This window comes from Aulostomus chinensis, chromosome 14 (assembly GCF_037954235.1).
Source record: "Aulostomus chinensis isolate RoL2024-O1b breed Wild chromosome 14, RoL_Achi_v1.0, whole genome shotgun sequence".
NCBI classification, from domain to species: domain Eukaryota; kingdom Metazoa; phylum Chordata; class Actinopteri; order Syngnathiformes; family Aulostomidae; genus Aulostomus; species Aulostomus chinensis.
This window is the reverse complement of record NC_141333.1, coordinates 8421276-8437834: the sequence shown is the minus strand read 5'-3', so window position 1 is coordinate 8437834 and position 16559 is coordinate 8421276. Positions and strand designations below refer to the sequence as shown.

Here is a 16559-nt window from a genome sequence, read left to right as displayed (position 1 = left end):
ATATTCTGTAACAACTCCTCCTTCTCTCCTTGTGTAGCTCTATTTGAACGTCAATTTGTAGCCTCTTCAAGCATCCGTCAAAGTTCCTCACCAGACACAACCATCTCATTTTCTCCTCCTCAGCTTGCCCTTAAGTGTGTTTATGTTAAGATTTTCTGGGGGGGATGGATTTAGTAAAAACCGTATTAAACTGTCAAACCCTGAGTAGCAAATGACTATAGAACATTTCTGTCTTTCTTCGTGCAGTCCTGAAAAGTCATCACCCAAGCAGCAGTCCGAAGGATGTTTAAGAGGCTGAGAAATTCAAATTCTTCCCCATAATCCTCACAAAGGCTAAGCCACCCTACTACCCGTTGTGCTTATCAAGCCAAGGTGCCAGTGAATTCTTTCGCTGTTTTAAGCAGCTTACAGAGTTCAGCTGATCCGATTTATACGTCGACAGAGAAAATATGTAAAAGGGGGGAGTGAAGTGCCTTGGACAGGCTGGTTTTTGGCATTTCCTCTGGTGGTGGACGTCATGTAGCATCAAAGATTTTTTATGGGTAGCGTGACGGTTCCTCTCCTTCCATGTTGAGGAAGATTTGGTATAAGAACGCAGTTTGCAGATCGATGGTAACCATATCCATTTGACTGACTTTCTCTATAGTTGAAGTTACTTGCAAACAAAACAAAATGCCAAATGTTCATAAGTTCAATGCAAAAACTGCCACTTTGTTTAGTTGAAAGTTATGTCTTATGTGTATTATTACAAACGCGATCATCAATAGAACAGTTTTTTTGGTCATAAATGTAATATTTAACTGGAAAAACAAATTCAGGGATGACTGATCCTTGGCAAGAGTAGACGTGTCACGCTGTGTAAGAGCAGGAGTGAATGAGTCAGCTTGGTACGGTGAGTGTGATGATATGAAGATTTTTATTATTCGATGTGAAATCACTCAATGTGACATCACTGGCAAGATATGAGACACAAGGTTACATATAAGGTGACATATCGTTACCTGGTATGAATTGGTTGAATAGTTAGAGCCAAATATAAAGGAATGTGGACAGGAATAAGAAAGCAAGACTCCCTCTCTTATATTCTTCTTTTCTCAGTCTCTCTTTTGCACTCTCTCTGAGTGACTTGTACCATGTTCTTTTACTCGCAGGGAATACACTATATTTAGACATAGGTTTGAAAGATGACAGTTGAAAGAAGACATTTCCGAAGTTCTAAGAGGATAAAAACCTTAGATCTCTTTCTCTCTCTCTCACAAACACACACACACACACGCACCTTGGATGTGTGACCATGACAGTCTTCGTCTCTCTCCTCTGAAGAATACGATGTTTGAGGTGCTGGGTTCCTTTGTAAGAGGCTGAATCCCTCATCCCAAACTGTACAAAGCCTTGCCTGAGGCACTTCCTAGTATTCCTTCAACATTTACACTACTGCTATGATTCGAGCTGGAAACAGTGGTGTTTTAAAAGCTCACTGAGCCCAAATGGAGTCAATGTATGTTACAGTCGAACATACGGAGGAGTTTCAAAGAAAAGAAAGACAAAAAACATCAATCCACTCCATCGTCTACGAAGACATTTTTAAACAAAAGATTATTCAGCTTTTCGTTTGCTCGTATATCTCGTGCATGAATGTGGACATAAATTTTGTGTCATTCAGAAAATGCTTGAAAAATATATGGCTAAACATGACATGCAGTACTGAGCAAGAGTGCCACCATGCTACCAAACCACCAGAGATAAACAACCATCCCCGTGCAGGATGTCCTGTGTGAAGAAAAACACAAAGCTGAACCTACAGCCACATACCCTGCCATCGCTCTGAGAGCACCTGGATAAAAGACTCTAAAAATGCCAGAAATGTCAAATATTAACTGCATGTGGATACAAGGGGAGTAACATGAGAGTGAGGTGGGGCAATAAGAGGAAAAAAAGGGAAGGCGAGAGAGTGGATGATTATTGATTTCAATCTTTTTCTGTCAACTCTTCCCTTCCTTTATCACAACACTTCGCGGCCACACACAGACACATACAGTTGTGTCCCTTCAAACGACATTATTGCAATTTCCTGGAACATATATGAATAACTATAAACTTCACTGAGCCTATCCGTAACTTGACAACCAAGGCTTTACAGCACGGGAGGCCAGTCCTGAACCACACATTTTCAAACCCACTGTGCACTGCTTTCACTCTCTGGTGACCTCAGCAAATTCCCTAAATGCCAGCAGCCTCATTAAGGTCACCAGGAGGATGATAACGTGTTGGTGTAAGCACATGTGAGGGAATTTCAGGGAAACACAGCCTGTAAAAAAACAACAACTATGAATCACAGGAACCATCTTTTATCTGCTGAGGTTGGACAACGATCCAGACCACAGAACAACGATGCACAACAATGACGGCAAAACACAGAGGACAGACAGCAATAACTAATCTTGGAAGTTACATGGGTACAACGGTGGGGTACATAGCTCCTTCTTGCCAATTAGGCAGGCCAACACCAAGATCAAACTGAAGTGGCCATAAATCCTGCTTTCAAGAGGATTATAATGGTCACTGGTTAGTGCATCTAAGAAACATTAATGGGCATTTTGGAGGCTGTACTTTTTGGGGTTGCTGAAAGTACCGCGTTATACTGGGAGCTCCTAATGTCTATTTATATGAATAAGTAGAACCCGTTCTCCTTGTACCCCTTTGTTCTTTCATTTCATGGTTTAATGCTGAACTAGGTTAAAGTGTAGCTTAAAATAAGGGTAGCAGATGCATACATTGGTTTGGAAAGATCCTTACCTTGATGTTGCAGGCTTGCTCCATGAGCCTTCGGGCATTCTCCGCAGCTCTGTAGCGTTTAGGGAGCTGGACTCGGAAGAACTTGAGAGCCCCTTCAAAGTCTGCCTGCAACAGATCCTCTTTAGATGTCTAGAAGGAGATATGAGGAGGTGGGAGGAGAAGGAAGGTGTTGATGGAAAACAACAGTTAATAGTCAGACATGCAAAGCAAAGGGATTGTTCTTCCATGAGAGTTCTGTATTCTGTCTCATGAGTCTGAAGGTGATATTGATCAACCAATCTTCTTATGACTAAAATCATACCTCATCTCTCCTTAATGTATAGAAGTAAAGCCTTATATTGTTGTTACGTTTCTCCTTTTTAAAGATTAAATGTTAACCACAAGTTTAGAGTCGGACAGGGGTTGTCATTTTCTTTGCTAAATGTCTGACAATTTTTTTCGGTAATAAGTAATTCTCTTATTTTCTACTTGAACTCATGGCCACCCGTGAATATCATTTTGCTGTTAATTATTTTGGGTAGGAATACAATAGAAGTCAAAATAAACAGCACTAACTAAAAACAAAGTATATGTGCAGCACACAAAACATCTAATCTCTGCAGCAGCTGCTCAGACGATGACAGCATGTGACTGACAAAGCACTGCTCTTCTAATTAGTGTGGATGTGTAAAAATACTGCGAGGGAGGGGATCATAGGGCACCTTCAACAAGTGTTGAACATCAACACCACCCTCTTGTGGTGACACACTGACACTAGAATCTGTCACGATATGTTAGGTTCATCCAATTTGATGGTTGGACCATGAAAGTGTTTGTTTTCAGTTAATAATGAAACCTATCCATGCAGGATTCTGGGGAAAGCCAACAAGGAAAACAGCCCTCTCTCGTCTTTTGTTCATCTTATCTAGTGTGACACACAAACAGTTCCACAGATGACGTCAGAGGGCAGAGGTTGAGTCATCATCGCAAGAGACGCAATAAATATGTCTAAGGTCAAAAAAAAAAAAATTCAATAAATCGTGGAAAGACATGATCTGTTTTTCCCTAAACACATGCAGGGTGCTTCCAAGTCCCAGTCTCACCGCCAGCAGCCTGGGGACAAAGAGTCGGTGCCCCATCCCAAGAAGATCCATCACTCTGCAGAAGGAGTCAGCTGAGGCCTGACTGCCATGGGCCCTCTCCTCTGCCGATGCCTCTCCATCCTCCACTGCCCTGCGCACTGCTGGAAGTTGCAGAGGAGGGGTCAGGGCTGGTATAGGGGGAGGAGAGGGTGGAGGGGATAGTGGTGGGGTGGGGCAGGGCAAGGGAGAGGGGCAGTCCCGCTCAGGGGCCAGGGTGGCAGATGACTCCAGTGTGTCGTCCGGACGTCCCTGTTGGTTTCTTTGAGTTGGGGAAAGATGGACAGGGAACAGAAAGGATGGTGCAGCCAAATTAGATGAGCCCACCCGGCTGAGTCCTGGAGAACACGGTCAATGGCCTACTGCCAGAGAAGCTGATATTGCCACATCAGCCAGTGTCACAGCAGACTGATGTTCCAGATGCCAGCTAGGAAAAAAGCTAAGAAATGCATCCAGGCGTCCATGGCTTGTGATGTTTGGGCCGATCCAGTTCATCTGGACACCAGAGAATTAGGATAAGTGGACAAGATTTCCGTGCAGTCCACTCAGCTTGTACCACTGTCAGAGCCCGCTGGTGACCACAAGGTCCCACAGAATTACAGTCAAAAAATTATGTAGTGATGGTGTATTTTGCATAACGCTGAGTTTTCCAGCTACCTGCTTGACTCACTTTGAAATCCAGTTACACTACCCACTCTCATCTTTCCATACCAAACTCCCCTATCCAATTCCGATCCAGTATGCTGTTGCCTAGCAACAAAGCTGCTCAACACGTGGGTTGCTGCTCCAGCAAACAACAGAAATGGATAAGTACTCCACCTTTTTTTATTTTTCCTTCGTTGTCTGACTTCAAAGTGCAAGAGAAAATCCCCCACCACCACGCATGACTGAGTGGCTTTAATGCTTAAGGCTCAGTGCAAGTGAGATGACACATCAAAGCGGTCGATACGTTTTCCATCATGTTTCCAAATGGCAGACCACCCTTGAAATGAAGATTTGTGCTTTCCTTGAAATGTAAAATGGCCTGGACACAAGAGTAAGAATCCTCTTCTCTGATGAGTTCAAGCCTAAGCAGGTACTCCTGACGACATGGCAGCAGAAGAGATGCGCTCTGTTAGCACGACAGTATATTTGCCTTCAAGAGATGATGATGCACTGCACGTGTCAGTTTATGGCTGAGTGCTCACAGAGTTAGATCCAAAGCGGCGATGCATGAAAATAAATATGATTTTGGGGAAAACACAGAAAATGGAAAAAGCGTATTTCCCATAAAAATGCATATTTTTGCTCATCTGCACTGATATAACCCTCTGTGCTGAACTCCAACCAGTAGCAAAAATAAAAGAGAGAGCAGTAATAGCACAGTCCAGTCAAGAGCACTAGACTGGACTTAGGCGTCCGTCCCTCCAGCAGATTTCCATTAGCGGCAGCAGCAAGGCATCCGGTCTGTAGTGGTCGGCAGATCCTTTAGATTGGAAGCCAGCTCCCTCAGATGGAAAGTCACTTCCACCTCTCAACAACCCAAGCTAAATGGATGTATTTGCATGAGTGTGTGAGTGAGCTTGCGTTATCAGGAATGATGGTTCTGGCCAGCAGCTGGGGCGAGGCAGGGTAGAGAAACCACACAGTGTTTCCAGTCCACCGCCTCTCTCTGTTTCACTCTCCCTCTCTCTTTGTGATGCTAACAGCTAATTCCTAACACTAGCAGGGGCGGCTCCGTTGCAGAGGTCTGGTTGATGGACAGAGGTAGTGTGTTGGAGAAATACACAGCCAGCTGATGTCTGAGGAGGAGGAGGCAGAGGTGGAGGAGCAGAAAATACAGAGGAGAGCGAATGAGGAACAGAGGCTGAAAAGATGTTCCAAGCAGGCATCCAAGGGAGGTAAAGATGAAGAAGAAAATCATGTAAAAAAAACCCAACAACAACAAAAAGCTTTTCTCCTCTACGTCCAGATCGCTAACTCTAGCTTATGTTGTGAAGAGTGGATGGCGACCGTTAAGCAGGAAAGGGAGGGAGGTGTACACAGACGGAGGGAGGGGGATGAGAGGAGATGAGGGCAGTACAGATGGAAGAGGGAGGAGGGAGCCTCGCGGAATAATGTCGTCATGCTTGGCCAATAGGAAGCCGGCAGTGGAATCCCATTCTACCCTCTTCACATCCTAATTTGTTCTCCATTCCTGGCCATCCATTGCATCCACCACATGCCTCTCTTTCACTCTCTCTCTCTCTCTCTCTCTCTCTCTCTCTCTCTCTCTCTCTCTCTCTCTCTCTCTCTCTCTCACACACACACACACACACACACACACACACACACACACACACAGCTAAGATATTGAGCAGAGGGGCTTTTAAAAACCAACAATGAAAGAGAAAAAATGAATATTAATAATGATGTGAATAAATAACTGAAATATAAACTATAATACATCTTTAATATGAAATTAACTGGCTCCTGTTGTAGGCTTTCTTTGTGTGCACATTGCACTGCTGCTTATGCATAGATTACATTATACTGGCAGGTATTAAAGACCTGGGGGCCACACCAGCTTGATCAGGGTAGCTATTAAAAAAGCCTATTTGATCTCCTCATCATTTAGCATGTTTAAGCTCTATCTGGTACATTTATTTGAATGTGTTCAGATTTCACAGATAAAAACAGACAGATGTTGTGTGTTAGCGTGAAGGATCAGAGTTTCTAATGTTTCAGTACTGAGGCACAGACTCAGAGGGTTTTGTTTTGTTTTTAAGAACAGCACGACTTCCAAAAGGACTGTACAAAAAATGATTGTCCATCTCGAAACACCAGACTACAACTCGCAATTTGATAAAGCTCCTTGTCTCCCCTCAAAGAATTCATTGATCCATCCCACCGCAAGAGGATATGGTAACACAACAAACAGGAACTCTAAACCATTGTGCTTGGACAGCAACAGCTTGCAGTGGTTAAGAAAATGAAAAAAGCCCTCAAGCTTAAAGGAGCTGTTATTGAAATTTTATCATGTTCATATATAAATATGTATAAAGCTTGTATCAAATCACAATGTATCATATCAAAATCAGCCCTATTAACTTTAGAGCAAGTTTCAGCTAACGCAGCCCACATCCTGTCAGTTTTGATTTGCTATGATTGCACTTTTATGATCAGACTTGTTTTCCACCCAACGACAGACAGACAATTAACCGGTAGCTGGTGAACACGTTGAGACATGAAGCAGCTATAAAGCCAGAAAGAAACATCCATAAAGAGGTCATGCATTATGTGAAGTTAATTGATTAAATACATTTTAATTTATCTTTTATGATGCATAATTAGAATCTATTTGAAAAAATGTAAGGGCTGCAGCTTGTCACTACACTTTTCTAGCAATAGACTTTCGAAAGTTTGAGGCAGATTGGATAAATGCTTGTTGAGAGAATCCAACACACACACACATACATAAAGATGTTCTCTCGGTTATAACCACCGCTCCTCAAGACTGTGTTGCAACCCACATGTGGGGCGCAGGAAATTTTACTCAGAGACCTAAAAACATTGTCAAACTTTCATCCGCTCTCAATATATCTGCAGACCATTTAAAGAAGTTTGATGGTTTTCTACCGACTTTGCAGCCAACCACAACAAATGGAGGTGTTAATAAATGTACTTAGACTCAGAATAATGTTTTTCAGATGAGAGAACACTAAACAACAATAAAGGAGTCTTTTAAGTCCACCTAAATTAATGTATTTGGCCTAATTCATGAGTTCATTTATGCAAAAGTATACTATTGTCATGATTTATTGATAAAGCCTGTTGTAAATTGCTATGGCTTGCCATTTTTCAAACATTGGAGGCTCGCGAAAATTGTTTTGGAGACCTTTTTTTTAGAGGAAGCTGAAAGGCATCAGCCAACGTGCAAACCTACATCCCCACCCACAGGTACACTAAATTATTACAGTCTGACTCTTGAGTCTTTGTGAACATATTAGTTTTATCACCTCCAGATGCAGTGGAAAAAGTTGAACATTAGGGGGAGACAAATGCCAGTTAATGCTACTCAATACATCTGCCCTTCTCTTATATTCAGTCCCCTTGTAATTTGTTCCATTCTACCCAAAACCATTAGAAATCATTTTCTGTTGCAGCTAAGCAATTTTTTTGAAGTTCATGTCTTTAACCATATGTCCTGTTTTTCTGAGCTAAACACAACTCCTGTTGGGTAAATTAGGTTTTTGTGATCAAACAGTTGTGCTGTGTCAAATGGATGGTTTTTAGATGCATGTGGAGAGTGGCTCACCTTGAGAAGGGCCAGAGCTACATTGAAGATGATGTTCAGACCCTGGAAGAAAGAGGGGAATTAGATGAGAATAAAAAAAGTAGCTGATGTGTCCAGCTTTCCTTAGACTGAGAACTGAGGACTCCAAAGCCCAGTTGTTCGGAAGTATGATTGCTGACAATAAACCGTTCAAATTCTCTCCTTTTCTCTCCATTAAAATAAGTCACGTTCAAAGATAATGGGACATAGGATATGAGTTTAAAACTTAATCACAATTAACTTGAAATTATATAAAAATGATTAAAAACAGTCACATAGCGAATTCATATGTACTTCATGTGAACTTTGTTTTTTTTTTACATTTTATTATAATGTACAACATAGCATTTTATATTATCTGTGGCATCATTGCTCAGGCTTTAGTTGATGTTTTGTTTCTGAATTCTGCAGCACAGATTGAAAGATATGAGTCCACGAATCAAATATGAAGATGCTGTAGGTGAAGCACACTGAGATAACTTGCAAACTCTTTAACATAAAGCAGAAATAAAAAGAGGTGAAATAAATATAACAAGAAAAAAAATTGCTGAAGTTGAAACCTGATTTTATTCATGCATATTCAATATTACAAACAGATAATTGAGTAACTGAATAATGAATAATTGTTTAAATTTCAGTCACTCATACGTTTGTTTTGTTTTGTTTTCTGCTGATGCAATGTATGTGATTATGACACAGAAAGAAGAGGAGCTGATGCCAGCTCTGCATGGGAACACCCGTCTCCTTAGTCTCTGTGACAACGAGTTCACATGGCAACACAGAGCTAAAAATATCTAGACAGCTCTAAAAATATCTAATAGGAAAAGGGGGGCTGGAGTTTTGCTTTCTCTCACCTATCTTTGTAGGCCTCAAGATGGTGCTACAGTGTTGAGGCAGGATCACAGGTGTGTTTGAGAGAAAGACTATGACAAAGTGTGTGTGTGTGTGTGTGTGTTCGTGTGTGTGTGTGTGTGCGTTTGTGTGTGTGTGTCCAAGACAGAATCATGGGGGGGGGATAAACATACAGAGAGGTGAATTACGATTGTAAACTGGTAAGGTGGCAGGGCTGTAAACTGGGAGAGCAGAGATGCTTCAAGACTTGATGTCACGCACAGATTAGATGTTGAAGGCAGCTTTTATATCTATAAATGTAATATTCTTTGTACAAATAACCTCTGTCAGAGATAAATGGTCATTAATAAAAGAAGATCAAATGTGCCATGTGACATCCAAGCATATAGAAACACAACAAGTTGAGGCGTGGCAAACCAACAAGCTACACCTTGTGGTATCAGTGGTGCCTCTAAATAGGCCAGGGAGGATTAAAGACTAAAGAAAACAAAATACCATTCAGAGAGTTGAAGCAGAATGTGGCATTTGGGATCAAAGATAGGAATGAAACCTCTAAATAGACAAAGTTGACAGGGAACTGAGGAGCCAGAGATACAGTACATGGAAAAGAGAACGAGACAATCGGTATATTGTTGATGAACGACAACAATTGAGCAAATGATGCATGTGAATGGTTGTTAGTGCTTTACATTTGCTCTTCTTAGTAGGGTGTTCCACAAGGCTCCCTTCTCAGCCTCTTATTTGTTGGAGTTAGTAAAACACTTATCACATTTAAAGATAAAAATGCATTAAATAAGGGTATCTATTAGATGTTCCCAGTGCATTACTTTGTCTGGACTCTGTTTCAGTGTCTATTTCAACCTGTGGTTTGCCACTCCTAAGCCCAGTGTAAATAAAGAAATATCTGTATATGAAGGCAGAATCTTGGACAAGGTACAACATTTTGGGAGTGGAACCATTCTGGATTCATTACAATGTTTCCAGAACCCACGCAGCAACTCTACATTGTAAAATAAAAGTGTTCAAATATTTTTTTATTGTCAGCTTGTTTGATGCTCGTTATACAGTATATAGGTACTTAAGTTGTTGTAGTTAATTTTATACCCAAAGTAAACTGAAGGCGGTGCAGTTGATTGTTGTAGTAGACGAGGAGGAATTTCTAATGCTACCAGGAAAAGAATATTTTCTAAAGTAATCTTTACAGTGAGATGCCTTTAAACAATCTCAAAAAATAAATATGAATACCAAAGTACAAATAAATCTAAAGTTGAAATGTGGCTTCAGAATGTCCCAAAATGCACCCAATTTGATGACATCAACTACTTTTGGACTGGTAACATTTCCAATGGTCTACATAAATGTTTTGAAATAGTGGTTCATTTTCAAAAATATCACAGGCAAAAAGTGTTTTCTTTTTGTAATTATTCTAGCATTAAATCTGTGATAGTAACAACTCTGAAGAGCCTGACGAGCTCGTCTTTACTGATTACATTTGGTAGATACGAGATTAACCCAACCCTTCTTTCACCTCTCCTTATCTTGAATGCTTACCACCCCACCCCACCCCCATCCCCCAACTTTCTAACCTGCACCCGCAACTCCTTTTACCTCTCCAGAAGGATGACCTTTCCCTTATCTACTTCCAGTATAATATAGTGCAGAGCTTGCAGTTGTACCTCGCAGAGTAGCAGGTCAGTGATGTGGAAAACCATGCAAAGGGGGAACTTGGCAGTAAAAAGGGTGAGGAACCACTGGGAGGCGTACATGTGCGCCTCCAGGTTGAGGTCCTGAAAATGGGTCCATAGGTCTGGAAGCTGTTCCTGGAGAGGATAAAGAAGGAGGAGTAGGAGCAGTGGAAGAGGGAAGAAGAGGAACCTCTGAGATAAAACAGCACTTTCAAGAATATAATAATATGGTTACATTTGTCATTTCAATTTTACATTATCTCATTTTTACTCAGGGATGATTAAATCATCCAGTCTCTCTGAGATGATAGAGAAACCCAAGAAAAAAGACATAATACAATTTAGTATCTTTATTTCAGCCATCATTCTCCTTCCTTATTATGTTTTTGTTGTTGTTAATTTTTTTTGGATATAAAACTGTTTTGTTACAGAGGGATGGAGAAAGTGCACATGCATCTAAGAATCTATTTGTGCAGTGTAAATAAGTGATTGAATTAGCCTGATAGTGAGCCGCTTTGACGGCAACACTTACCAAGTCACATGACCTGGATCAGATATTGAGCTCCTATAAACTATTTGTTGATAATTAGCAGTCAATGCTAACATCCTTACAAGGAGAACATTTGATTGATGCTACCAGAAGGTTATCCTGATGCTGAGGGGTAATTGCAAGCAGGCCCAGGATGGATTTCAAATTAAACTCTACACTCCATGAGTGGTTTTAGACTTTAATACCTGAGTGAGACTGGAAACCCCACCAGCAATAACCATTCACAACAGATACAACAAATGACTAATTTTAATATTCCAAGACAAGAAACAACAAGGCAATAGCAAACATTTCATAGAATTATATCAGAAATTTCACTATTTTAACCTGAACCTGGTTGTAACGATGGATATGTTTATGTCAAAAGCAATATTATGATATTAAACCCAAATAAGACAACACTCTAAATCAGACACTGCTATATAAACAGAATTTTCCAACAACCTTAACTTGGATACAATTATAGTCAGAGTGAGCTATAATCAAATCAATGACGTGGAGTACTCGGATCTCAGCTGCTTTCCTGAAGGGTGTTGTAAGCATGTACTGTTTACACATGACAGGCACTGTGAAGTCCTACTGGAGCTTTTACAGCCTCCTGCGACACATACAGCATACACTGTTAGTATAGCTATATGCCAAATGACACAAAAATACTCTCCAATTCAGCAGTATTAGTACTTAGTGTTGTCTGATGTGGAAGTTAAGGTATAGGTATTGGAATTACAATAATAAAAGATAGAAACGAAGCATCCTAATGTGACGCAGTTAATTAAATTGACAGTAAAACATTTCAATTGCATTTCTGACATTGTAAAAAAAAAAAAAGAAAGAAAGAAAGAAAAGGCAACACTAACCTGTATCAGCCTCTCCAGCTGGAAGAACTTACAGTGAAGATCTTCAAAGTTGTTCTTGTAGAGTGCTCGGAGGCCATATTTATACATGATTTTAACCAAGACACAGAACGCCTGCTCTTCAGGCATCTGAAACAAGATGGATAACCAGAAACTACAGTTGCATTACAGAAACTAATCAGCTGTGCAAAAAAATGTCTCTGGTACCACAAAGACAACCAGGACATTTTGTTTGGAGTTACACAGAATGTTTTCAAGACATGAAACAAAAGAAATATTTGTCTCTGTCTGTATTACAGCAATAGGGTCTGGTAATAAACCAAATTTTCAAACCTTTCGCTCCTAAAAAAGATACACAATGCTTTTGTCTTACTGACTGTGTCAGGAGTTGAGACAAGAGTGAAGAAGAAGATGGATGTGTGAAGGACCCCAAAGTGAAGATGTCACGGTGTTTGCATGTGCAAGTGCATACAAAATGTATACGTTTATTTCCACTCTTATACACACGCACGCACGCAGGCAGACCTTGAGGTGATATTTAATCAGAGTGACAGTGTGTGTTTGGGGCTGAATGGGCTCCTGCAGGTAAAACCGAACTCCTATTAATATTCCTGACATCTCCTCCATAACCTCGCCCTTCTCTTTAACCTGTCTACCGACCCCCCCCCCCCATAACCCCACTGGTGCTCTCCTCTATAACTATCCTCCTCACCTTTACATGGTCTTCCTTATAACCTCCCTCTCTTCCTGCTCCTCTCCTCTTTTTCCACTTGTGTGTCCTGTCCTCTATACTTCATGTCTCTTCACTGAAATCATCTAAAGCTTTCTGCCATGACTGTGACTGTCTCTCTTCAACCTAACTCCTTCTGACCTCTCCTCTCTCCCTCAGTCCTCCTCCTCTTTAACCTTGGCTGCCTTTGTCATTTGGACTTCAACCAAACCTTCACCACTCTCTTTCAGCCATTTGGGACTCTTGCCTCCACCGTGACTACTCCTCTGCCTCTCCTCCATCTGTCTTCAAATTACCATATTTATTATATTTACACAAATTGCAACACCCTTTTCTGCCGATCAGATACACTGAACAAAGTTTCAGAGTATGTTCTTTGATACACAGGTGTGGGGTAACTGTAGCACTGGAAGGGTCGCGTGTCTGTCAGTGACCTTGGAATACAAATCTGTGAGATTGAGTGAGTGCCTCATCCACTTCTTTGACACTCTCCATTTTCTTCAGCTCATGCTTTCGGTTTACCTTCTTTCAACTCTTCTCTCACTGCCTTGAACCTATGAGGGTTCATTTGTGTCATAATTCTGCCATCACACAAAACAGTACTGAGAGCAAAACTTTCAAAACTATAGTCACTGATATATTTGTAAGCAAATTTTCCACTACGCAATCTTTGTTTTCGGTTAGAAGCGAAAACAGTTTGTTTTTATTTCAACTTTTTTTGGTGTATTTTTTTTTTTTTTAACCAATCTTTGCTTGCCAGTCGAAAAGTTTTTCACCGACACGAGAAGTACCTCAGTGTATGGGGAAGCGAACCTTTCAGATTATCACACCAAAAAAAAGTGTTGAAGATTTTTCATTTTCAAGCAAAACTTCCCGATTAGCAAAAGAAAGATGCTGAAATTAAAAAAAACCAACAACATATATATTATTTTTTCTTAAAATTTCAAATAAGAATAGCTTTTATTTCAGCATATATACACACATACATATATATACATACATACATATATATATAAATATATATATATATACATACATATACATATATATATATACATACATATATATACACACACACATCTACATACACACAGATATATATATATATATATATATACACACACATATATATATACATATATATATATATCTGTGTGTGTGTGTGTGTTTTTACAGTATAGCTAGGGGGCAAAAATGCAGCTGGGGTGTTTTCAGTGCGTTAATTAAGTGCTGACTCCTCTCTGGTCATTTTGTGGCTACAGTATGAATTGTGTGCTTGGGGCATCACACCTGCATGCTACCAACTATATGGTTTCTAACGGTTTCAGCGAGTGTGCAAGTTTACTTACATGCAGCAGGAGAACAGCAGCAAGAAATGACTGGCCCTGACAATAGCCAATTTCCTCATCATACACAGAGTATGCCTAAGAGAAAGAACAAAACAAAGATAAAGACAGACAAAATATAAGTTAACTGAATTTTATCTAAAAATATTGCACCATAGTAGGCTCAGCTAACTAACCAAAGAGAATTTACAATGTAAAATAACAATTACCTTATATCAAATCCTTTTTTATGATGTCAGTATTTCCATTTCAAATATAATTTAAGAGGGTTTAGTATGGGCTTACTATAGTTTATCCGTCTTGATAAAACCCAATAAACATGCTTAATACATGATACATCAACAAGACATGTATAATACATTGCTAATCAGCACCTGGACGTGAGAGAATCCGATATGAAATTAACTGTCATGGTGAAACAGGTAATCCTGATTCGTTGTCGTGTTTCTTGTGGAGCAATAAAAAGATGACATTTTATTTCAACATTTTCAAAAGGACCTGAAATATTGACATCTTTTTACGTGTCAGGGACGAGTCTCCTCTTCATCATTTGATCATTAAAGCTCAGTACCTTGTTGATCTTTAAGCCTTCACAAATGTTTTCATTTTAACGTCAATGTCGTCGAGGATCAGTTCATACAGCAGACATTCCCTGAGAGACGGCTTCTGTCAAGTACTGGTGGGTTTTTGTTATCTTTGGTTTTGTCTTTGTCAATGTCAACTCTGGCTCTTTGCTTCTCTTTGAGGAATCTATTCTCTAGATCCAGAGCTTTGGCAGATAAAGTCCCTTCATCTCACTTTAGGAAATGGAGAGCAAGTTGTTAAATCGATGAGAAAGTATTTGACATGCTACAGCTGCTGACAATCAGAAAAAAAAAAATTCAAGATATGATCCTGTTGAATGTGCAAAAAATCTCCCAAATTGCATTGTTTGAATCCACTTAAAAATACTAATTCCTTAACCTTGAATTGAGTATTAAACTTTGAATTTTCTAATCAATTTACATTGTAAAAGTCATCTATGGAAAAAAAAATGTATGGTTACTGACTGAAAGAATGAAATCGCTACAGATGAAATGAGTGTTTTTCCCTGTAATGAGGCTGGTGTGGACCGCCGCTCTCTCACACAACAGCATGGAACACCCTGCACTTGTGCATCGTCCCAGTTTATCTCTATGAGAAGAGCCCTCTGGTACAGCCAAGGCAGCTTCGCGCAACAGTGACTCACTATCTCCGGGTGACACGTTCCAGAGAGAAATCAGGGTAGAGGGGGGATTCACCCTAGAGGAACAAAGCAGTACTACAAGACATACTGGCGCTAGCTTGTTTCAGCTAAAATGATCCTCTTGCGGATTTCACCTTTGAAGCAATTTAAGCATATTCACTACCATGGCACCCAAGACATCATATGGAACGTTCATTACTCAGCATGAAAACTAGCTTCTTGTGCTCGTATTATGTGCAAAATCCTGATGGAGCTTGTCCAAACTCAATCGCGTCAAAACACACCGGTATTGCCACCGTCAGGTCGTATGTAAGGCCAACCTAGGAGAGTGACCTTCAGATGATTGCTCAGGAAAGTCTGAAAACAGTCGGTAGTTTACACACATCACCAATCATGCTAATGAGCAAAGGGACGTGCCCTTTCACAGTGTAAACAAGGATTTGGGGGACAAAAGCTTATTCTTTACACTTTTTTAAAGTGTAAAGAAAAAAGGAGAAAGATAACATTGAACTGCAAATTAATGAGTGTGTAAGTAGGAGGATGGCTTGACCTCTACTTATCAGCTGGTCAGCAAACACAGGACGAAACCAAGCAGCTAAAAATGTGCGAGAGAAGAACCAGAACTGATCACCGACCCAGGAAACATAAAGCAGGTTACCATTAATAATGAGACAGTTCGCAAAACCTGTGAGATGTTTGGAGGATATTTTAGCATGCTCCTCACTCTAGCATGGACTTAGTAACTGTATCAGCTGTCAAATCTCTCATATCAAAAGTAGAAGATGGTTTCTCCTTTTATTTTTCATAAAAATGAGTGTAGAATCCCGCTATTGATGTGCTCAGCTAATTCAGGTTTCGATGAGGAGGTAATGGAGAAGTCCTGCGGAGCTGTCTGGAGTGTAATATATAAGCTGACATGCTTGATGGAGTGTGGCATTCACACGTCCCCAACTCGGCTAGGAGAAGTGCATACTGACAGATGGATGGGGGAGGTCCTGGTGGGAGAAATCTAAATTTGTTAGCCTGAGCACAAAATAGGCACAGAGGGGTGGATTATTACAATCCATGTGCCCAGTATCTCATATCTAATAACAGTTTTAAATCCTGAA

General features: G+C 40.3%; 1 protein-coding gene across 1 annotated transcript in view; it reads right to left on the bottom strand.

Annotated features, from left to right (window-relative positions):
* rabgap1l (RAB GTPase activating protein 1-like) overlaps positions 1 to 16559 on the bottom strand; it is a 94999-nt gene that overhangs the window by 15582 nt on the left and 62858 nt on the right. The window contains exons 15-19 of the mRNA XM_086225275.1: positions 14229 to 14303; positions 12153 to 12278; positions 10737 to 10880; positions 8191 to 8232; positions 2797 to 2925 (exon numbers count right to left, since the gene is read on the bottom strand). Of these exons, the coding sequence (XP_086081401.1) occupies positions 2797 to 2925; positions 8191 to 8232; positions 10737 to 10880; positions 12153 to 12278; positions 14229 to 14303 (516 nt within the window). The remainder of the gene's footprint in view (positions 1 to 2796; positions 2926 to 8190; positions 8233 to 10736; positions 10881 to 12152; positions 12279 to 14228; positions 14304 to 16559) is intronic.